The sequence below is a fragment of the Ylistrum balloti genome, unplaced genomic scaffold, assembly GCF_031769215.1.
Source record: "Ylistrum balloti isolate Yb309-2 unplaced genomic scaffold, AGI_CSIRO_Ybal_v1 Utg370298, whole genome shotgun sequence".
In the NCBI taxonomy this organism is placed as follows: domain Eukaryota; kingdom Metazoa; phylum Mollusca; class Bivalvia; order Pectinida; family Pectinidae; genus Ylistrum; species Ylistrum balloti.
This window is the reverse complement of record NW_026782224.1, coordinates 1,226,709-1,251,182: the sequence shown is the minus strand read 5'-3', so window position 1 is coordinate 1,251,182 and position 24,474 is coordinate 1,226,709. Positions and strand designations below refer to the sequence as shown.

At 37.7% G+C, this 24,474-nt stretch overlaps 1 protein-coding gene and 1 pseudogene across 1 annotated transcript; one reads left to right on the top strand and one right to left on the bottom strand.

Moving 5' to 3' along the window:
- Positions 1-2,670: 2,670 nt before the first annotated feature.
- Positions 2,671-3,572, bottom strand: LOC132553122 (kelch-like protein 12; annotated as a pseudogene).
- A 6,827-nt stretch (positions 3,573-10,399) lies between these two features.
- On the top strand, positions 10,400-13,078 carry LOC132553137 (uncharacterized). Its single transcript, XM_060217351.1, has one exon. It carries the CDS (start codon positions 10,423-10,425, stop codon positions 11,737-11,739), a length of 1,317 nt encoding a protein of 438 aa, XP_060073334.1. The 5' UTR covers positions 10,400-10,422; the 3' UTR covers positions 11,740-13,078.
- Positions 13,079-24,474: the final 11,396 nt, after the last annotated feature.

The window sequence follows — 24,474 nt, the reverse complement described above, 5'->3', positions numbered from 1 at the left end:
TCTCTCTGTGTCTCTGTCTCTCTCTACATTATATATAAGATACCTTATATGCTATATATAACTGCCCATTATGTGTTGATGTGTATTGTTAAATATTAGTTTGGAAAGGACTTAATATAAAATAACTTGTGCCCAATCCCACTATATCTATTTTTCTTTACAAATAAAATATGTTTAAAAGAAAGTTGTATACACAAAGATGTGCTGTTCATATATCTGTCAGATGTAATAATAAAATGTACATGCTGCATTCATGTGTATATGTTAATGTCTCTGACGTACCTAAAACCAGATATAAATTTTTTTTGGAAAGTATTCGCTAAAATTTATTTGGAAAACGAGAGAAATTTTGTTTATCATTATGATTTGGGTTGTTAACATGTTAAATCAGTTGCTTTGGAAACACGTGGCACGAGAACAGCGACCAAGTTGCTGGAGAATGTTACTGGAGCATGCCAGGCTTGTAATGCTTGACAAACAGAGCGCATATCCAATCTTCGTTTTTTTTCTAATCAAGTCTGACTAATTAGTTTGACCGACAGTTTAGACTGGTGTAGTGTAGAATTCCATTCTTATTATTTTCCCCAACAGAAAAATCCAATATTTTGTGAGACAGACCGAAGCACAAAATTATTGTCAGTAAAATATATCAAACCCAAACTTCAATTTTACTATTAATTTCTAACCGATAACGTGTTGCCGAGAAAAGTATAGAACACCTGTGTTTGATATATATATATATATATATGTGGTTTTTTTTTATTTATCAAGATTCCATATTTACAAAATTCGACATAGATTTGTATTTCTGGGGTGATTCAAACGGAATATTCCTCACTCCACAGTAGAACCTTTAATTGGTTATCTAATTCACTATAATCCGTCTTTATCCTGTGTGTACAACTCATTATACATGAGTTATTTATACATTCAGGCAGATCTACCACACTGCCAAAGGTATGGCGACTGTATCATACATGCTTGTTGTGTGAGCTTGTCTCTAAACGAAGATTCCACGAATGTCAGGAAAATGTTCATATTCAATTAAAGAATAAAATGAAACTTTTCACCCTTCGTGCATAATTTAGAAAACACGTTAAGCTTATTGGCTGATTTTCAAAGAAACCTTTAATGATGGCGTTTAATTTGCAATACCACTGTCTGGTCGCACAAAGGGAGACAACCCAGAGAGTTTTACAAACTGCGTACACCGCACTAAGACAGACAACTCTGGTTGCAGAATCGAAATGCGAATTGTTCATAGATAACATATTTCATTTCAACTTTTGAAAATGAAATAATTATAATACTAACACTGAGTTACCCCGCAGTAGATTTGACCATAGTAACGTGTACGTTTTTTTCATATATAAAATTGGAATGCACACAGGAGAGATGTTAAACAAAGATTTTACAAAGCAAACATGTCGCCTTCCACTAAAAATGTATGTCTTTACATTTCTGCTTTGTGAGTGCAATTTCGTAAAATTAGAAATTTGCCATCAACCTCATGATTCCATGTTTTACGATAAACGACCCAAAACATTCTATCTGTGCATTAGTATAAAATCAAATTGCAAGGAAATGTCTTTTTTTTTTCATTCTCTTTGGTAATAAAATTTAAAATAAATGAAAAAAACCCTAGTAATATATAATATATAGACCGGAGGGAGTGATCTGGAGAGCCGCAGTGTGGGTTGTAAAATGGATTGAGAGTGTGACTTAATTAGCACATTGAACTATACCCGTTAGGGACTTATATATAAACATCGGTATAAAAAAAGTCAACAATCGTTAATTTTACAAGAAAAAAACTTTATCGTTCGCTTTTACCAAACACAATTTGTGCAGTTACATCAATTTTTTGCCTTTAACTTGTGTCAATTATAATTCTAACTGTGTCAATTACAGACATTGTTGATAAAGTTTGATATTACCGACATCATGATTAAACCTATTTTCAGTTCTTGAGCAGAACACCAAACTCCAAAGACATGTTACCACATCGAACTTTGTAATGTTTACAGTGTCATTTTAGGAACAAGGAGAAGATGGCATCTTATTTCTTCCTCCACTTCCGGTAGTTTTTCCCGCCATGTTTTCATTTTCTTTGCGCGTTTATTGAAGTCGAACTCCATAATGACGTCACTGAAGCTTTCACTAGAGCTTTGCGTTGCGCCAATTATCAGAATCTTAGATCTCAATCTGACGAGGCAAGCTTTACTACAGTCCCGGTCTAGCGTCAAGGCATTTACGAAGGCTTGACATCCTGGCCAATATTTGACCAGGTTCTGACCTATAACTTGGTGGATCTCCGTGTTTTGACTGACCACGGGACCAGGTGCTGCCACGTGACTCACAATCGTGCACGCGTGCGTATTTATGTCGATGCACTGTAGTGTGCTACTCACATTGTGTTCGTGTGATAGTCCCCGTGTGAACTTGCTGAATATGTAGATCTTGTTTCGCACGGCCACAGAATGAAAATTTGAGACAGGCGTCGTTATTTCGCAAAAGGGTTTCTCCTTCCATTTCTCATGGACCACGTCATATACCTCGACCGTCATTGCGTAGTCCGCAAGAGTATCTACCGTTTTGCCACCGAATATATATAAGCGGTCATTAACAGCCTGCATGCCATGTGATTTTCGTCCCCGGCCCGGAGGGGATTCACACGTGACCCAGGTATTCTCCCGCGCAGAATAGCGGTACATACCATGTTCTCCCGACAGAAACAAATCGTAGAGTCCGTAAGTGCAGGACGTGAACTGAGGACCTGGATACGTGGGAAGGATACCTAACTGTTTCCATCGCCTCGTTATGAGAGAGAAACACCATATTTTCATATGCTTCTCTGTATCCCTGGGTTTGACCTCGCCTTTCTCACTAACATATGACAGGTCATTCCACTGTCCATGGGAATATGTAGGACCGATTATGACAAGGATTCCTTTCTCTGTTGCAGCCCCAGGTCTGAGCTCGGTTCGAGGAGAAGAATATCTCATCTGGGCTCCAACATCAGCGTGGAACATCTCGGCTTCTCGAATGTAGTCATTAAGGGGCTCAACAAACAGAACGGGGAACGTTGCCTTCAGTTTCCTATATCTGACACCATTAATAAGAGGCAAGCGTATACTATCGACCAACGTTCGCACGTGACGACTCCTGTCGGGAAAGTCAAAATGGATCCATTTCATCATCGCGTCAAACACGATGTTTTCCTCCGATACGTTTAAATTATCGCTAAACAGTAGAGTTAAAAGTCTCGACAACGATAGATGAACAAACTTTGAGGTTTCAATAATGGTTTGAAAGCACAAAATGGCGATTTTCTTACATCTTTTGCTGAGTAAATGGTAGTCAGGATAGATATCTGCCAGTTGCCAGTAGTCAAGCACATTCTCTGACCCAAGGAACTGCGCATGTCTTTGTTCTAATATTCCCTGTAGACACGTGATCTGGAGGTACGCTGCAGTAAACAGAAGGTCACGTGCGGTGTGTTTAGTGACCTTGACCTCGCCTGTATACATAAAATGAAGGACTAGCTCCATAGTATCAGCCTCGACCATGTCCAGTTTGACTGTCTGCTTGAGACCCAATATAGTCTGGACGTGACACCGGAAGTAGTTAGAAAACGTACATAGTATCAATAAATGGCAGTCAAATTTTCTCTCCTGAACGAGCAAGGTTATATCACACGAATCAGAATCGCCCTCCAGGCGTCTTAATCCTGTTCTCACGGTAGTGATGTAGTCACTGTCACCAGCAGGATTCACTGGCTTAGAGGTCAAATGCTTAAAAGTCTTATGCTTAGAGTTCACAGGAGTCAAGGACGTATCTCTTCTGATCTCTACATGCCGTTTTTCCGCAACTCGTCTCTTTTCCCTGGTTCTAAACTTCCTGTTAAATTGCCCTGCCATCTTGTCGGATTTGACGGAACAAGCACCAGGTGCTGAACTAGATAAAAGGCTGAGATCGGCATGAAATATCTTTGTCTTGTTATCGAAACTGTAGGGCTTATTTTTAGCATCCGAACAGTCGTCCATCCAGAATGTTTACGCCTTCCGTTTTCTCAGGTTGTTCCGCATCCTCACTGAAATCAGTACATTGCATTACATGAGGTAACTTCTCAGATGTTTATACAATGACGGCATCACCGACGATACAAGGCTGATCAGCAAATACAACATCAAAGGTTCAATAAAGCCCCCTGAGAAACTACATACAATATCAAACAAGGACAATTAACCATGTCCTATTCGGAACAAGTCTCCAAAAGCGTATCCGAGTGAATTCAATCCTATCACAATATATATACGCGACATTCGGAATACCTTGGATAATATATGGACTAGAACTACTTCAGAAAGACGTCATTGCCTTGGAGAAATAGGAATTTAAACCCTGAAGCAACAGATATTTCTACCAGAGATGTCCGTTTGTTGCAGTGCCCGCCAGTAACATCAACTATGGAGTAAAACGCCCGTACATTGTTTAAAAAAAAATGATAGTAAAAAATCATCGTGCATATTTCAAAGTGGGTTGCGACATCACTTGTATAACACACATAGAGAAAATGCACTGACTTGGCTCAGTTTAAATGTAATTTGAACAAAAAATCAAAGTGTGTGGACTTCATTCATCTTTTGAAAAAAGTGCTCCAAATGGATTGTAATATGCACTAACATCTACCCTCTTTGTTTGAAAATACCAGTCCTTTCTTCATACTACAGATACGAGATCATTGCGCATGTCCGTACTCATACAAATAAAGTTTTCCACGTGATCACCTGTAATGATCTAAGATTTATCTGTGACGTAACGTGGTCACCTACAATTATCTAAGATTTATCTGTGACGTAACTTGGTCACTTGTAATGATATAAGATTTATCTGTGACGAAATGTGGTCACCTGTAATGATCTAAGATTTATCTGTGACGTAACGTGGTCACCTGTAATGATCTAGGATGTATACGTGACGTAACGTGGTCACCTGTAATGATCTAAGATTTATCTGTGACGTAATGTGGTCACCCGGAGCAAATCTTATTTGATTAAACTATCAGATGGGATTCTATGAATGGGCATAATATTACCGTCTCTACTTTAAATACTTTTCATGAATTAATATTAATTTTGTTTCAATATTATGAAGGAGGGTGACTATATCAATGTTGATTTACTGGTTCCAAGAAGTCATTGAAAAGTCCAAGTGACAGATGTAAACACTTAAAGACACATGTCGAGATGCCTCCATACTCATGCCACGTAGTTGGTTTACAATACACGGGTCCTAGCACACGTCGGAAGCACGAAAAGACGCATTTTGAAGCCTTCTGAACCATAATAGAGTCATATACGTATAATTTTTGGAAAAAATTGTAAACTCTTGTTGAATCTGTCGACTAACTGAACAAATTCATAGTCTACTAACAATTCAAGTGAAACTGATGATATCATTGGTGTGTATAATTAAAGTTGATCTCAGCTAAAGCCAATGAGTAAGGAATGCTGTTATGTCGTTACAAATATGTGATAGTAAACATCATGTGGAGGAGGATCTTACAGGCTTTGTGAATAAGGATTTCATGTCGAATGTTACAGATGTTGCAAGAGAAACGCATACAAGCAAAAGAAACGCCCATTTTTTGTAACTATCTATATATGAAAAATATTCTCGTTTGTTGATTTCGTTTAAATTGTGTTCAAGAGAATGTTTCTTAAGTTCTCATTAAGTACCTTTATTAAAGATATGACTTAACAGCGAAGAACAAATTCACTGCTCAATGTTTCGCTGGCTACTTACCCACAGAATGTATGAAAAGTGATTTTTTTCTAATTTCTTTGACCAGTAGGAATTAGATACACTCAGGTCACAAGTTGGTATAAAATTGATTTGTAATGACCCATTGAACGACATCAGTGTCATCATAAAACCCAGATATTTTATTTAGGACAACAATAAAAATACCGACATGTGAACAGAATCTTAAATAACACTCGATGTCGATTAGAGTAAAAGATGGCGAAAAGAAAATGGGAAAATTACAAACAGAATGAGACCAGGTGTTCCGGAAGGGTACGACATGGCAGTCCAGCTGTATACGTAGTGTACTGTTGAGCGATGTTATATTGGTTATATAATCCAAATATAAACTGACAGATAATGCTTAATGTTTAAGTATGAAATTATAAAGCAATTTAAGAAACGAAATGCATGGAGGCAGAAAATTTGGTATTCGAATATCCGTTTTGTGAGTTAATAATGATTGATAAAGACTTCAGATCGCAGATTTAGAATAAATGTTCGTATATGTTTAGATGTAATGATGAAGATATACTGGATAATGAAAGTAATGCTAGTGTTTTATCGTACAACACTCAGTGACACAACATGTGGTCATGCGAGTGGAAATTTGTATTCCATGGTTCAGCATATAGTGTTGGGAGGTTGAACAAAAGACACGCAAGTGAATAACAGATTTCAATACAAATCAAGAATACAGTAAAACCAAATCTTAGGACTCGTCAGTGGCGCCAAGGACCCAAAACCAAATCTTGGGACTCGTCAGTGGCGCCAAGGACCCAAAACCAAATCTTAGGACTCGTCAGTGACGCCAAGGACCCAAAACCAAATGACGTCAGTGGCAAAGGACCCAAAACCAAATCTTAGGACTCGTCAGTGACGCCAAGGACCCAAAACCAAATCTTAGGACTCGTCAGTGACGCCAAGGACCCAAAACCAAATCTTAGGACTCATCAGTGGCGCCAAGGACCCAAAACCAAATATTGGGACTCGTCAGTGGCGCCAAGGACCCAAAACCAAATCTTAGGACTCGTCAGTGGCGCCAAGGACCAAAAACCAAATATTGGGACTCGTCAGTGGCGCCAAGGACCCAAAACCAAATATTGGGACTCGTCAGTGGCGCCAAGGACCCAAAACCAAATCTTAGGACTCGTCAGTGACGCCAAGGACCCAAAACCAAATCTTGGGACTCGTCAGTGGCGCCAAGGACCCAAAACCAAATCTTAGGACTCGTCAGTGGCGCCAAGGACCAAAAACCAAATCTTAGGACTCGTCAGTGACGCCAAGGACCCAAAACCAAATCTTAGGACTCGTCAGTGGCGCCAAGGACCCAAAACCAAATCTTGGGACTCGTCAGTGGCGCCAAGGACCCAAAACCAAATCTTAGGACTCGTCAGTGGCGCCAAGGACCCAAAACCAAATCTTGGGACTCGTCAGTGACGTCAGTGACGCCAAGGACCCAAAACCAAATCTTAGGACTCGTCAGTGGCGACAAGGACCCAAAACCAAATCTTAGGACTCGTCAGTGACGCCAAGGACCCAAAACCAAGTCTTAGGACTCGTCAGTGGCGCCAAGGACCCAAAACCAAATCTTAGGACTCGTCAGTGGCGACAAGGACCCAAAACCAAATCTTAGGACTCGTCAGTGGCGACAAGGACCCAAAACCAAATCTTAGGACTCGTCAGTGGCGACAAGGACCCAAAACCAAATCTTAGGACTCGTCAGTGGCGACAAGGACCCAAAACCAAATCTTAGGACTCGTCAGTGGCGACAAGGACCCAAAACCAAATATTAGGACTCGTCAGTGGCGACAAGGACCCAAAACCAAATCTTAGGACTCGTCAGTGGCGACAAGGACCCAAAACCAAATCTAAGGACTCGTCAGTGGCGACAAGGACCCAAAACCAGATCCCAGGAGAAGACTGACGAAAACCAATATTGATAGAAAGAATCGTGACGAGGAAGTGCAAAATTATCGAGTCTGACTTTAAAATAAGTCTTCACGAAATACTTATCAATTAAATATCAGAATAGCCGTATGGAATATCGCTATTAAAAACATTACAGCGGCTTTGTGTTGGTTGATTAAAAGTAGATGATATCTTATTTGGAGTTATAACATCATGGATTTGAGCTTATATTGATACATTGTGATACTAAGTAATGCATACTGTGTATATATACCTAAACATACAAAATCCTAATATGTATCGGTTTATATAAATATAAACGAGGAAGTTAGAGGGACGTAGGAGTAGGGTTTCAAGTACGTATTGAAAGACACACACATTTCCTAGCTGGGAACGCCCATCTGATTGGCCCTTACGCAAAGTACCAATTGGTCCAGTACATAGGTCACTCATGCAGTGACTCACCAGAATTACAAATTGTACGTCTTTCACAAAAAAGTTACATGATCTCTGAAGCTAGCTGCATGTGTTTGCCACTAGTAATGATCCTGACAGAAATTAGGTAAAAAGCAAACATCCTTATGATATAATGCATCAAACTGAATTATTCTCGGAGGTTACTTTTCCATCCAAAATGTCTCATTCAAGATGGCTGCCCATAAAATAAGATGGCTGCCAAGATGATGTTATATGAGATTGTGGTCCTATTGGTCCTGAGGTGGCGTTACTCGAGATGGTAGGATTACTGAAAAACTTTTAAAACCAAATTCAATAGAGTTCCGTTGTTCCTGTTTTGTTATCGTTTGTCATCATATTACAACATATATCATTCAAGGTGACTTTCGTTTTGCATAATAATTCATAATGAGTAAAAAGTGTGACAAATGTGCAAAAATGACTGGAAAGGAAAATGAGAATGAGTATTTCACATCACACAAGAATATGACAAGTTAACCTCTTTATAACAATCTTAATTCAACCCATCCTATTTACACTAGTTCATTAAATTGTTCAAAACCACAGGGCCTATATCGCTGATCTGGCATTGTGTGACTAAAATTGCTCTTCCTAACTAAAGGAAAATTAATTCTATAGGTTTCTATCTGTTTCCTCATTATGCCCCCTTGAGGTAGCCATGGGTGGTTTTTTTTGTTCATTAGATTACCCCATTATAAAGGTTTTAATTAAAATTTAAAAAAATAAAACCTTGCTAAAATTGGTCTTGTCATGTTAAAGTGGACAATGTAGGTTTCATTTTTTTCAGAATAATATTTTAGCTTTGTGTTGTGCAGTCTCGAATCTGTATCTACGCACCAAAAACCAGCTTTACAGGAAGTGAAATTTTCATAGTGTTTACATGTGGTCATGTTATGAAGGATTTCTGAGTTGGAATTTGCTGAAATGTAAGTACTCTGTTACCACGATAGCGTTGTTGATTTTAAGATATGTGTTCAGAATTAAATTTCTTCTAGAAAGTTGTGTAAGGTAGGAATTAGCAGTATTTTCGGCACTTTTAGCATTTTTTGAGTAGGTAACCATGACAATCAAATGTCTGAAATCAGTGGAAATTTTTTATTTACACAAATTTCATCTCTCTACTATTAATTTAATTGTTATGTAGTTTATAAATATAAACATGACCAATGATTTCAGGAAAAATGCAAATTAACTGTTTCCTGCTACCTGAAACCAGCCAAACCATTCATGTAAAGTTCACAACATTAAATCCGCTATAATCAGGGATGCTTCAGACCAAATTCGGACAGAATGCTTACATTTCTACTGAAGAATTTTAATAATTCCTTTACTCCGAATGTTGGGCTCCGTCCCTTCAGTCCTATGGGACCGAGAACCCTCTCATTTATACAAAATGGACCCCTCTTCACTAAAGAATGTTTATGATTTAATAAAATTGCTCTATTTTACATATTGGAATCTTACGAAAATTGAACTCATCAAGTCAGGTCTACAACTCCAAATTCACCTCTATATGAAGAATAGTAGAGCCGAGACGACTTTTAGGAGTATTGTGTTAAAGCAGCAACACATACAACTTATATTTAGACACTGGTCTTGCATTCTCTGTATTCAATGTATACGCTATCGATCAACAACATGAGAATAGTGTGTATCGACAAAATTATAAAGCGTCCTAGATCTTGTAAAAATGCAAGTGATTCAATAAGATTTAGTTATTTATCTGTAATATCGTTTGAAATGAATCCTAAACTTCGCAATGTGACTGGTGGAGCATATAATGGCGACCTCTTGAAGTGATATATATTGAAATGAATGACAAATAGTGAGTTATTCTGATCTCAAAATAAATTTAAATGCACAAGAAAGTGACTACTTTTGGACATGATGACCATGTTCAGGAAACATATGCTGAAAAAGATAGCATCCTATCTATGTGTATGTCTTGATACGGCACATTGTAATCAGTTTTCTGTGCATGGCTAGATTTAAATTTATATCGGAAATGATGACGATGACCACTACACTTACTACCACTTCACTTTAAAGCATTAGTAATAAATTATCTTCGTCAAGCAGACACGACTCCGGATGTTATCGGATATTATAAGAACCATATGAACTCTCGTCATGATGATATCATAATGTATCGTCACCTGCTACAAGAAACAATACTGTATGTCGAGGCAGTGTTAGAATTAACAATCTACTTGTATAGATCACACAATGAACACGAATCACCTTGTCGTGATATTTTCAATACACTGGTTCGTCGGGTTTTGCGTAATTCAAAAGAGCGTCAATTTTTTATATGGTGACTTTTCTTGGAAAGATGGATTCAGTCAACCCGGCTGTCGTCTGCTTGGAGAGGAATTTATCGACGAAAACTTAAATGATGTCCGCGCGGATTATTTGTCAAAAAAACGTACAAACAGCACATTTTATCAAGAATATTGGATAGCAGCGCACGTCCTGTACACCAAATGGATAAGACTAACGGGCTGTTTTCTGATTGACATAAGAAACTTAGTATCAATCGTAGGAACTTTTGATACAGCAGGGTGTAGTTCGTACTGTAACGGATCAACCTTCGGATTAACATCAGAGCGCTGTGTCTGTTTTTCTGCAAATTTTTCCGGCGAGGAGGCCTTTTGTGAAACCTCTACATGTCCACACGATTCTGATGCATTTTGTGGAAGTGTCATTTTCGCCAAAAAAGTTTGTATCTGTGTTTATGAAATATTGGATTTGGAAAGAGATAATAAGACCGGAAATTGCAAAACCATCAACTTAAGCCGTGGTGATGGAAGATTGGTGACAAATCATTGCAGCAATCATCATACGTTTCTTTGTCAAAAAAGTGATGACGATGAAGTAGTGCTTCATCAGCAGACAAAGAACTGGACAGAAGCTGGATTCACCTGTTATAGAAACTACACCTCCCAATTCTACAACGGACGTTTAGATATTAGAAACCCGTATGAAGGTCAACACTGGGTAGGCATATTTCGTAAGGGCATGTTCCAATGGGGAGGCCAGCTCAAGAGAGAAAGTGACTTCGATTGTGTATCTGTTACAGTTGACCTGAATGGTAAACTTAAGAAGAATATAAAGCCATGTGATTCACGACTGTCTTTACTTTGTGAAATATCACCAAATGAAGGTACTGGAGTTGGTTTGATAAACGAAACAAGCACGACTAACTTTACAAATGTTTTGGAAACATCTACACATGCGTATGCTGTAAACACGACATCCCATGATCTGAACGTGACATCACTTCTGATAGGACTAGTAGGAGGAATAATCATCGTGTTCACCGCGTTTACAACTTTTTGTATCTTTAAACACCGAAAAAGTACCGTTAGTTCCCGGGAAATCGTTAATCAAGTTCCTGATCCTAATGTGGACACCAACTACGATCGCTTGAATCCCATCAGAGAAGCAAATCATTACACTGAAATCCAAAACAGGCCATTGACGTATGATTATGTATCGACGTTAAACACTACCAGAGAATATGTGGTGATCACTGATACGTGACAAAAACCTGCAAGTCACCTACGTTTATTGTCTACGTCACCACTGAAATAGGTCATAAGTTAAATTATAGACACAAATTAAACATTTTAACATTTCATTAACTATCTATCAAAGCAAGTTATTTTTGTATCGCTAAGGTTTAACATCGGTGAAGAAGAGAAACGTGATGATTTCACTTTGACTTAAGTGACTTTTATATTTCTTGAAAACAACATTTCTTCATCCCCAACTTATTGTGTTTATTTGTCGCAGTTGATTCGCTATCAAAGGTATGTTCTCAATAATACAATTTTCGGGCAAGATGTCGATAACTGACAAAGGCACCACACGGGGTTTCGTAAATGCAGGTTGAGCAAACTTAGAAGGAAGTTTTTCGGTCTTCATAATGATCTCATTGAGAAATATTCTATTCATTTGTGCGAAATGGAGCTGGACGCGTTTGAAGTTTGTTAGTTTGCCTTAAGGTTCCGTTGTTGTATGCTGCTGAAACGGGAGGAATGAGACTAACACATATTGGGAAGCAAATGGGTCCGAGTAACATAAGATGTGAACACATCGCGGTCTAGCATCACCGCTTTCATCAGTCTATACTCTGCCTTGTCGCAATCTTCATCTGTCTTTGTGGGTTAGTATCGACCAATGAGAACCTTTAAAACAAATAAGTATAAAAGGGCTTACATATACTATTTCGTTACACCAAGTATTACAGCAACCAAATAGATATTGTTAGGGTATAACTCTCTCTCTCGATAATAGCTAAAATAAGTTTGGAGTCTTCCAGAAATATGCAATTTGACAAGGTTTGCGGAGAGGTTAAATTCATATTCAACAATGATGTTTGTCTTAAAACTACAGAAGGATCCTAGTATCATCACAATTCAAATTGTACGGGGAAGTATAGTTTCCCTATAAGATGGTGACGGACCACATTTCCGGATCTAATTTTGGATAGATCCTGTATTACGTAGAAGATTGGCGGTTTCTGTTTAAAGGTTATTTCACAAAACTCCCATGTAGTTTCAAAACTCTCTTTGTAAAACAAAAATGTGGTGAATCCCTTCAGTACAAACTAGAATATTATTTTGATAGTACAGGAATAATTTTGTTGAAGTATAGTTTTGTGAGGAAAACACAGCCTTTTCCAAAATTCATACAAACGTTCGTTCTAACTGTAGCTGAATATTTACACACATAGATGTATATTTATCTACATACAACTAACAACTGTAAAGTTTTGCAGTTTACAAGTTGTACTACCAATTATTATTTTTTTTACAAACATAACGATTTTTTATGTATAATATTGTATAGATATTAAAAAGATGTTGGTACAACACTATATTTATGTTAATTTTATTACTTAGAAGTGTGTTAAAGTTATTTTTTAAAAACTTTTCTTTATACAAAGTATGATGACAACATAATATGTTACCGGCATATAACGGATCGGCTAATCATATTCATAAAGAACATAGCTTGCACAATACTTGAATACAGTGTGATGTCCGTGAAGGTATAGCGAAATATGAACTCTTTTCTGCAACATCACAGTAAAACATCGCTAATTATTTCGACTTGGATGAAATTTACTCAGATTTGAGACTGTATCATATATATACACGACACGTAGCATCATTTATGATTGGAAAATTGGAAAGGTAGCATTTTTCTGCATACAACGAAAATAAATTAAAAACAAACTAGTAATTTTTAGAGCTTAACATTTCTTAAATGTGTATTCAACCAATGGATACACTTTTCATCCCTAGATATACCTGTGTAACATACACTTTACATCCCTAGATATACCTGTGTGACATACACTTTTCATCCCTAGATATACCTGTGTGACATACACTTTTCATCCCTAGATATACCTGTGTGACATACACTTTTCATCCCTAGATATACCTGTGTGACATACACTTTTCATCCCTAGATATACCTGTGTGACATACACTTTTCATCCCTAGATATACCTGTGTGACATACACTTTACATCCCTAGATATACCTGTGTGACATACACTTTTCATTCCTAGATATACCTGTGTGACATACACTTTTCATCCCTAGATATACCTGTGTGACATACACTTTACATCCCTAGATATACCTGTGTGACATACACTTTTCATTCCTAGATATACCTGTGTGACATACACTTTTCATCCCTAGATATACCTGTGTGACATACACTTTACATCCCTAGATATACCTGTGTGACATACACTTTTCATCCCTAGATATACCTGTGTGACATACACTTTTCATCCCTAGATATACCTGTGTGACATACACTTTACATCCCTAGATATACCTGTGTGACATACACTTTTCAGATATACCAGTGTGACATACACTTTTCATACATAGATATACCTGTGTGACATACACTTTTCATCCCTAGATATACCTGTGTGACATACACTTTTCATCCCTAGATATACCTGTGTGACATACACTTTTCATTCCTAGATATACCTGTGTGACATACACTTTTCATCCCTAGATATACCTGTGTAACATACATACCTTTACATCCCTAGATATACCTGTGTGACATACACTTTTCATCCCTAGATATACCTGTGTGACATACACTTTTCATCCCTAGATATACCTGTGTGACATACACTTTTCATCCCTAGATATACCTGTGTGACATACACTTTTCATCCCTAGATATACCTGTGTGACATACACTTTTCATCCCTAGATATACCTGTGTAACATACACTTTACATCCCTAGATATACCTGTGTAACATACACTTTTCATCCCTAGATATACCTGTGTGACATACACTTTTCATCCCTAGATATACCTGTGTGACATACACTTTTCATCCCTAGATATACCTGTGTGACATACACTTTTCATCCCTAGATATACCTGTGTGACATACACTTTACATCCCTAGATATACCTGTGTGACATACACTTTTCATCCCTAGATATACCTGTGTGACATACACTTTTCATCCCTAGATATACCTGTGTGACATACACTTTTCATCCCTAGATATACCTGTGTGACATACACTTTTCATCCCTAGATATACCTGTGTAACATACACTTTACATCCCTAGATATACCTGTGTGACATACACTTTTCATCCCTAGATATACCTGTGTGACATACACTTTTCATCCCTAGATATACCTGTGTAACATACACTTTACATCCCTAGATATACCTGTGTGACATACATACACTTTACATCCATCCCTAGATATACCTGTGTGACATACACTTTTCATCCCTAGATATACCTGTGTAACATACACTTTACATCCCTAGATATACCTGTGTAACATACACTTTTCATCCCTAGATATACCTGTGTGACATACACTTTTCATCCCTAGATATACCTGTGTGACATACACTTTTCATCCCTAGATATACCTGTGTAACATACACTTTACATCCCTAGATATATCTCTGTAACATACACTTTTCATCCCTAGATATACCTGTGTAACATACACTTTACATCCCTAGATATACCTGTGTGACATACACTTTTCATTCCTAGATATACCTGTGTGATATACACTTTTCATCCCTAGGTATACCTGTGTAACATACACTTTTCATCCCTAGATATACCTGTGTAACATACACTTTTCATCCCTAGATATACCTGTGTAACATACACTTTACATCCCTAGATATACCTGTGTAACATACACTTTACATCCCTAGATATACCTGTGTAACATACATTTACATCCCTAGATATACCTGTGAGACATACACTTTTCATCCCTAGATATACCTGTGTAACATACACTTAACATCCCTAGATATATCTGTGTAACATACACTTTACATCCCTAGATATACCTGTGTGATATACACTTTTCATCCCTTGATATACCTGTGTAACATACACTTTTCATCCCTAGATATACCTGTTTAACATACACCTTTCATCCCTAGATATATCTCTGTAACATACACTTTTCATCCCTAGATATACCTGTGTAACATACACCTTTCATCCCTAGATATACCTGTGTAACATACACCCTTCATCCCTAGATATACCTGTGTAACATCCATTTTTCATCCCTAGATATACCTGTGTAACATACACTTTACATCCCTAGATATACCTGTGTGATATACACTTTTCATCCCTTGATATACCTGTGTAACATACACTTTTCATCCCTAGATATACCTGTGTAACATCCATTTTTCATCCCTAGATATACCTGTGTAACATACACTTTTCATCCCTAGATATACCTGTGTGACATACACTTTTCATCCTTAGATATACCTGTGGAACATCCATTTTTCATCCCTAGATATATCACTGTAACATACACCCTTCATCCCTAGATATACCTGTGTAACATACATTTTTCATCCCTAGATATACCTGTGTAACATACACTTTTCATCCCTAGATATACCTGTGTAACATACATTTTTCATCCCTAGATATATCTGTGTAACATACACTTTTCATCCCTAGATATACCTGTGTAACATACACTTTTCATCCCTAGATATACCTGTGTAACATACACTTTTCATCCCTAGATATACCTGTGTAACATACACTTTTCATCCCTAGATATACCTGTTTAACATACACTTTTCATCCCTAGATATACCTGTGTAACATACATTCTTCATCCCTAGATATACCTGTGTAACATACATTTTTCATCCCTAGATATACCTGTGTAACATACATTTTTCATCCCTAGATATACCTGTGTAACATACACTTTTCATCCCTAGATATACCTGTGTAACATAAACCCTTCATCCCTAGATATACCTGTTTAACATACACTTTTCATCCCTAAATATACCTGTGTAACATACATTTTTCATCCCTAGATATACCTGTGTAACATACACTTTTCATCCTTAAATATACCTGTGTAACATACACTTTTCATCCCTAGATATACCTGTTTAACATACACTTTTCATCCCTAGATATACCTGTGTAACATACACTTTTCATCCCTTGTTATAGATGTGTAACATACATTTTTCATCCCTAGATATACCTGTGTAACATACATTTTTCATCCCTTGTTATAGATGTGTAACATACATTTTTCATCCCTAGATATACCTGTGTAACATACATTTTTCATCCCTAGATATACCTGTGTAACATACATTTTTCATCCCTAGATATATCTCTGTAACATGCACCTTTCATCCCTAGATATACCTCTGTAACATACACTTTTCATCCCTAGATATACCTGTGTAACATAAACCCTTCATCCCTAGATATACCTGTTTAACATACACTTTTCATCCCTAGATATACCTGTGTGACATACACTTTTCATCCCTAGATATACCTGTGTAACATACACCTTTCATCCCTAGATATACCTGTGTAACATACACTTTTCATCCCTGATGATAATTATAGGATTAAAAAGGAGGGGTCACCTAATAAGCGTATGAGACAAACGTATAAAATACTAAACAGTGAAACTCCAAACTAATTAAGTGAAATTGTTGAAAACGTTATTAACAACGGTAAGCATGTAAGATAACCTCTAACAATTATCGACCTGGTCGGTAACCCGCGAAACAAATCAGCTTTCAACCTGGTCGGTACCCCGCGAAATAAATCAGCTTTCAACCTAGTCTGTAACTCGCGATACAAATCAGCTTTCGACCTAATCGGTAACCCGCGAAACAAACCAGCTTTCAGCCTGGTCAGTAACCAGCGATACAAATCAGCTTTCAACCTGGTCGGTAACCCGTGAAACTATACAGCTTTCAACCTGGTCGGTAACCCGCGAAACTATGCAGTTTTCAACCTAGTCGGTAACCCGCGATACAAATCAGCTTTCAACCTGGTCGGTAACCCGTGAAACTATACAGCTTTCAACCTGGTCGGTAACCCGCGAAACTATGCAGTTTTCAACCTAGTCGGTAACCCGCGATACAAATCAGCTTTCGACCTGGTCGGTACCCCGCGAAATAAATCAGCTTTCAACCTAGTCTGTAACTCGCGATACAAATCAGCTTTCGACCTAATCGGTAACCCGCGAAACAAATCAGCTTTCAACCTGGTCAGTAACCCGCGATACAAATCAGCTTTCAACCTGGTCGGTATCCCGTGAAACTATACAGCTTTCAACCTGGTCGGTAACCCGCGAAACTATGCAGTTTTCAACCTAGTCGGTAACCCGCGATACAAATCAGCTTTCAACCTGGTCGGTAACCCGTGAAACTATACAGCTTTCAACCTGGTCGGTAACCCGCGAAACTATGCAGTTTTCAACCTAGTCGGTAACCCGCGATACAAATCAGCTTTCGACCTGGTCGGTACCCCGCGAAATAAATCAGCTTTCAACCTAGTCTGTAACTCGCGATACAAATCAGCTTTCGACCTGGTCGGTAACCCGTGAAACTATACAGCTTTCGACCTGGTCGGTAACCCGCGATACAAATCAGCTTTCGACCTGGTCGGTACCCCGCGAAATAAATCAGCTTTCAACCTAGTCTGTAACTCGCGATACAAATCAGCTTTCGACCTGGTAGGTAACCCACGAAACAAATCAGCTTTCAACCTGGTCAGTAACCCGTGAAACTATACAGCTTTCAACCTGGTCGGTAACCCGTGAAACTATACAGTTTTCAACCTGGTCGGTAACACGCGATACAAATCAGCTTTCGCCCTGGTCAGTAATCAGCGATAAAAATCAGCTTTCGACCTGGTATGTAACCCGCGGTACAAATCAGTTTTCGAACTTATCGGGAACCAGCGATACAAATCAGCTTTCGACCTGGTCGGTAACCCACGATACAAATCAGCTTTCGACCTGGTAGGTAACCCACGATACAAATCAGCTTTCGACCTGGTCGGTAACCCACGATACAAATCAGCTTTCGACCTGGTAGGTAACCCGCGATACAAATCAGCTTTCGACCTGGTCGGTAACCCGTGATACAAATCAGCTTTCAACCTGGTCAGTAACCAGCGATACAAATCAGCTTTCGACCTAATCGGTAACCAGCGATACAAATCAGCTTTCGACCTGGTCGGTAACCCACGATACAAATCAGCTTTCGACCTGCTCAGTAACTCGTGAAACAAATCAGCTTTCGACCTGGTCGGTAACCCGCGAAACAAATCAGCTTTCAACCTGGTCAGTAACCCGCGATACAAATTAGCTTTCGACCTAATCGGTAACCAGCGATACAAATCAGCTTTCGACCTGGTCGGTAACCCACGATACAAATCAGCTTTCGACCTGGTCGGTAACCCGCTAACCACAGTTCTGAAAAATGGTTGTTTCACTCATAAAACAGTATATGGGCAGAAAATATCAATGAACCAAACACCTTCAGTTGCTAGTTTTCAGGGAGACAACATCTGATATTGAGTTTAGTCCTGACTGTGAAGTAAGGGACATCACTGTGAGGACTTGTCTACTAACTGGTAGACTTTACCGACACCCACTCTCACCAGTGTTCCCCATCTTAACCAAACACAGAAGCCGGAGATAGACAATACTTTACTACCATTTGCCATCCGTTCAGTCAACGAGACACATGCAGCCATTCTTGTTGTTTTTGACTCTGACCTGGCGTCAGCTGATATTCTGTGCCTTGTCTATATGGTGATGTGTTCTTTAACCCTTTGATAATCAAGCTATGTTTAGTATATGTATTGTGATGTACACTAACCAACGCTATGACCTTTCAGCAGCAGAGATCGGGGAGATCCGATCAGGTAACGGAAGAACTACCTGAAGAAGAAGGGTAGCTTCATTAGGACTTACAGGTTCTGACCTTCTCCATCCACGATTTCATTTTTGTCTCGGCCGCGTTCGATCTTCTGAACTCGTATAAAAATTTAGCGATGCGAACATGGATCTGCCTTATACAACAGAGATACGTCGATATTCCCATTAACTTGCATATGTGTCAAAGCAATTAAATGCTGAAGTCCATTTCTACTTATTTTCCCCACCGACTTCTCTTTCCAGCTTATTTTTCATTTGCAAATATATCGCATTGTTTTGAAACTGATTTATAAAGACCCAGTGTCTGGTTTCATTGCCTGATAATTTCCGACTACTTAACATTTGACAATTTAGATATGTTATATGAAATATGTCGACAGTTAAAACGAGAACGTTGTTGTTATCATCATTGCTGTTCTGTGTAACAATGTGTTATATATTTTACTAAGGGTTTAATTCATTATTTTTAAAGAAAAGTTCATGATGAAACCTTCTTGAAAGATAGAAATACGTGTCAGTTGTATTTTTGAGGATAAAAGTATGAAACACTTACCTTAAAAATAGCACACGCATAGTGAAACGGTACCCAAGATTTGATTTCGTTGTCACCCATGACGTCATAATAACGAGATGCTAAAATGGAACCAGGGGAGATAACTCGATCGATGCATTCTTTGTTTGGTGTTTTTTGTTGTTGCTTTTTTTTAATCAAAATTGTCGAGGCCTAACTTTACAGATACCGTTTTATAAAGGTAGCCCTGGTAAAGAGGAGGAATTTCCTGCAGTCTGCAGCGGCTAGTGGCCGGATAGGACTCGAATTTTATTACGGACATCGCTGTTATGAGGATAAGAATGTTGACAGTGAAATGCAGATGCGTTTTAAAAATTAGTTCCGGAGTATGTTAATAATTTCTAATGTCATATTGAAGATATGAAGCAGTCAGAATCAAATTTATAATTCCAGATTCTCAATACAATAATTTAAGTAAGAGTTATTTCCCCTGGATTGGTACACTGGTGTATCTCCATTCTATTAGATTTATACAGGAATATTAATTTCTGAGCATTATTTGTTCAATTTCCATAACAAATATTTCAAACTTCGTTAGAAAAATCACTGATAACAAATTTATATTACGAATTTTAGCTCTCTTATAAGTCTAAAAGCATCTCTTTCAGGAACAGTGGAATTTTGCCCAAGCAACAAATTAAATAAAAGTGGGAGGTATTTGTAGCACCTTGGGGTGACTACGTTTCATCTTGTAAAATTCAAAAGGTCTATAGGGTCTGTGCTACGATCCATTTAATTTGGTGCTAAAAAGGTATCAAAATATTTGGAAAAAAACCCACACAGTTTCAAAATTGTAAAAAGAATGATTTTTTAAAACTTTTTTCAGCTAAGGAAATTGTTGAAAGAACCGAAGCATGCACTTCCAACTTACTCTGACTTAAACAAATGACATTTCCTCAACAGTTCCTCAAATAAAAAAAGATTTCTTGAAAGAAAAAACCTATTTCCGTTTTCAGTGCACCAAGTGTTTGTATCACATTATTTGGCTCATTATTAGAAGTGTATTCAGTGAAAATTTCAGGAAAATTGAGAACCGAAAAAATTGCCATTTAAAGGTTCGAGCAAAGTTACTATATTTCAAGAAATTATATGGTCAGCAGATAACAATACCGTTGTAGAGGCATCAATACGAACCTTGTGGTACATTCTCCGGAACATTGTTTTCTCCAAAGCTAACTTTCAATAACTATCATTTACGAATAAATGAATGGATTGGACATCACCAAATCTGGCGAAAGTGATCGTGGTTAACCGGTAGTGTTTATTTTGATCGTGTGTATATTGTCGTGAAGTGTTTATTTTGGTCGTGGGTATATTATCGTGGTTTACTGGAAGTGTTTATTTTGATCGTGGGTATATTATCGTGGTTAACCGGAAGTGTTTATTTTGATTGTGGGTATATTATCGTGTTTTACCGGAAGTGTTTATTTTGATCGTGGGTACACTGTATATTATCGTGACGTTTATTTTGATCGTGGGTATATTATCGTGGTAACCGGAAGTGTTTATTTTGATCGTGGGTACATTATCGTGACGTTTATTTTGATTGTGGGTATATTATCGTGATGTGTTTATTTTGATCGTGGGTATATTATCGTGGTTTACCGGAAGTGTTTATTTTGATCGTGGGTATATTATCGTGATGTGTTTATTTTGATCGTAGGTATATTATCGTGGTTTACCAGAAGTGTTTATTTTGATCGTGGGTATATTATCGTGACGTGTTTATTTTGATCGTGGGTATATTATCGTGGTTTACCGGAAGTGTTTATTTTGATCGTAGGTATACTATCGTGGTTTATCGAAAGTGTTTATTTTGATCGTGGGTATATTATCGTGACGTGTTTATTTTGATCGTAGGTATACTATCGTGGTTTACCGGAAGTGTTTATTTTGATCGTGGGTATATTATCGTGACGTGTTTATTTTGATCGTGGGTATATTATCGTAGTTTACCGGAAGTGTTTATTTTGATCGTGGGTATACTATCGTGGTTTATCGAAAGTGTTTATTTTGATCGTGGGTATATTATCGTGTTTTACCGGAAGTGTTTATTTTGATCGTGGGTATTTTATCGTGACCTGTTTATTTTGATCGTGGGTATATTATCGTGGTTTACCGGAAGTGTTTATTTTGATCGTGGGTATATTATCGTGGTTTACCGGAAGTGTTTATTTTGATCGTGGGTATATTATCCTGAAGTGTTTTTTTTGATCGTGGGTATATTATCGTGTTTTACCGGATGTGTTTATTTTGGTCGTGGGTATATTATCGTGGTTTACCGGAAGTGTTTATTTTGATCGTGGGTATATTATCCTGAAGTGTTTTTTTTGATCGTGGGTATATTATCGTGTTTTACCGGATGTGTTTATTTTGGTCGTGGGTATATTATCGTGGTTTACCGGAAGTGTTTATTTTGATCGTGGGTATATTATCCTGACGTGTTTTTTTTGATCGTGGGTATATTATCGTGTTTTACCGGATGTGTTTATTTTGGTCGTGGGTATATTATCGTGGTTTACCGGAAGTGTTTATTTTAATCGTGGTTATATTATCGTGATTGATGGAATGTGTTTATTTCAATATTAATTAAAATCTTAATTTTTTCATGATTTCGTTCTTTGTTTATGACTATTTTACCCTTTCGTGTGTAACCTAATCTACGTCTGTGATATAACTGGATCCTCGTCTATATCACAAGGTTTCAGTGATAACTAAGGCTCACTAAGGAACTGACTTTTCTTCAATATTTTAACACTTTATTAGTTTTATAAATAAGGTAAGTTATTGTCAATTCCACAAACAATTTTGCACAATGATATAAAAATATCCTATAGGTCCTACTTGTTGCTATAAGCTCGCCCAGTTATCCCTTATGGACCCCTGTCTTTATCGATTAACAAAGTAGTTATAATTATATTGATTAATATTTAAAATGTCGTTGTTGTACTTTACCCCAGATTATCCATCGAATATCTGACACCCGACAATTAACTGAGGCGGTTCCTTCGCCACACCCGAGCGATTTCTCTTCGTTTTGAGTCGTCAGCTGAATGTTGAGCTGAAAGAAGCACGCGCCGACCGTTTTTATCTGGTAGAATCACCAGACATTGCACACGGTTTACATGCTCGATCACACGTCCATATTAGTTTTAGTAATTAAAAATCGTTGACACCTTATTTAACTTTTTTTGATGTCACAAAATCTGCATACGTTGAATCCATGATATGTTACAGTGCAAACTTTCCTTCTAGTATCCACGACAGAAGGAAGCGATGAAGAATTTTAGCGTATTGGGGTGGGTAAGTGTTGTACATATGATAACGGACATCAGAATGAAAGCGAAGCATTGGCCGTAAACCAAATGTCGGTAATTTATCCATGAATAAACCAGATAGAAAGGCTCTCGTATTTTACATAAATCTTTATCCAACAAAACGTCTGATTAACTACAATGTTCAGACATGTTTTGGTTTAATAAACTTACGTAAACTCCACTGTGATGTCGTGAGGGTTACAATATCTACAAAAAATTACTATCTTTACTTGTCACCTTTGTTGCTTTCCGTATTGTCTTGATGTAACGACTAAAATTTCCAGAAATCAATAAAACACTAAATGGCATGGTACAGTGGTGTACGTCTCTCTAATTCCCTCTGGTGATGTAAAATACATGGTAGGTTATAAATGGTTCTTAAATTACTTCTTTAAAAGATATATCTAGACCAAAAAGTTTTTAAAATGTATGACAAAAATATTCAGAGCAATGTTAACGATGTCTCTCTCTCTCTTTTTTTTTCCATTTATTTTTCCTGAAACTTTAACAAGTTTTCAACAATATTCTACCCCCTCCCCCCCCCCCTTTAACAAGTTTTCAACAATATTCTACCCCCCCCCCCCCCCCCCCTACAAATTAGCACATTAGTTGGGAGTGTACGTGTTCACTACAATATAATATCTAGGTCTAACTCTTGGGTGTTGGATCTATCTTTAACCCAAAGTAAAAAAAGCCACGGTCGTATGGAAATGCTCTGATAGATTCTTTGTTACTGAAGGATGAACTGTTGTTTTATAAAGGAAACTTTCCCAGGACCTTTCAGCCTAATATTTGTGTATTAATTGGTATAAATAAAAGCTGTGCGACACACGCGATACTATCAGTCTACTGTTGTTTGTTGTGACTTTTACAGGAGATAAGTACATGTCACCAGAATCCTGTCACAAACAAACTTATCGGCTCTATCATCAATCCAGTGTTCCAGACTCACATTCTCACCATTGTTTACATAACTTTTATCTAAAGTACGCTGTCTTTACCTGATTAAGATAGCCGTATCATACTTACCCTCGTTATCTACATAAAGACCAGGACACCAAACATTGTCAACTTTACCAACAGTCCTGCCAA

What these genes read in the sequence shown, in the direction of transcription:
- LOC132553137 (XM_060217351.1), top strand. Translation starts at nt 10,423, where the DNA reads ATGAACACGAATCACCTTGTCGTGATATTTTCAATACACTGGTTCGTC.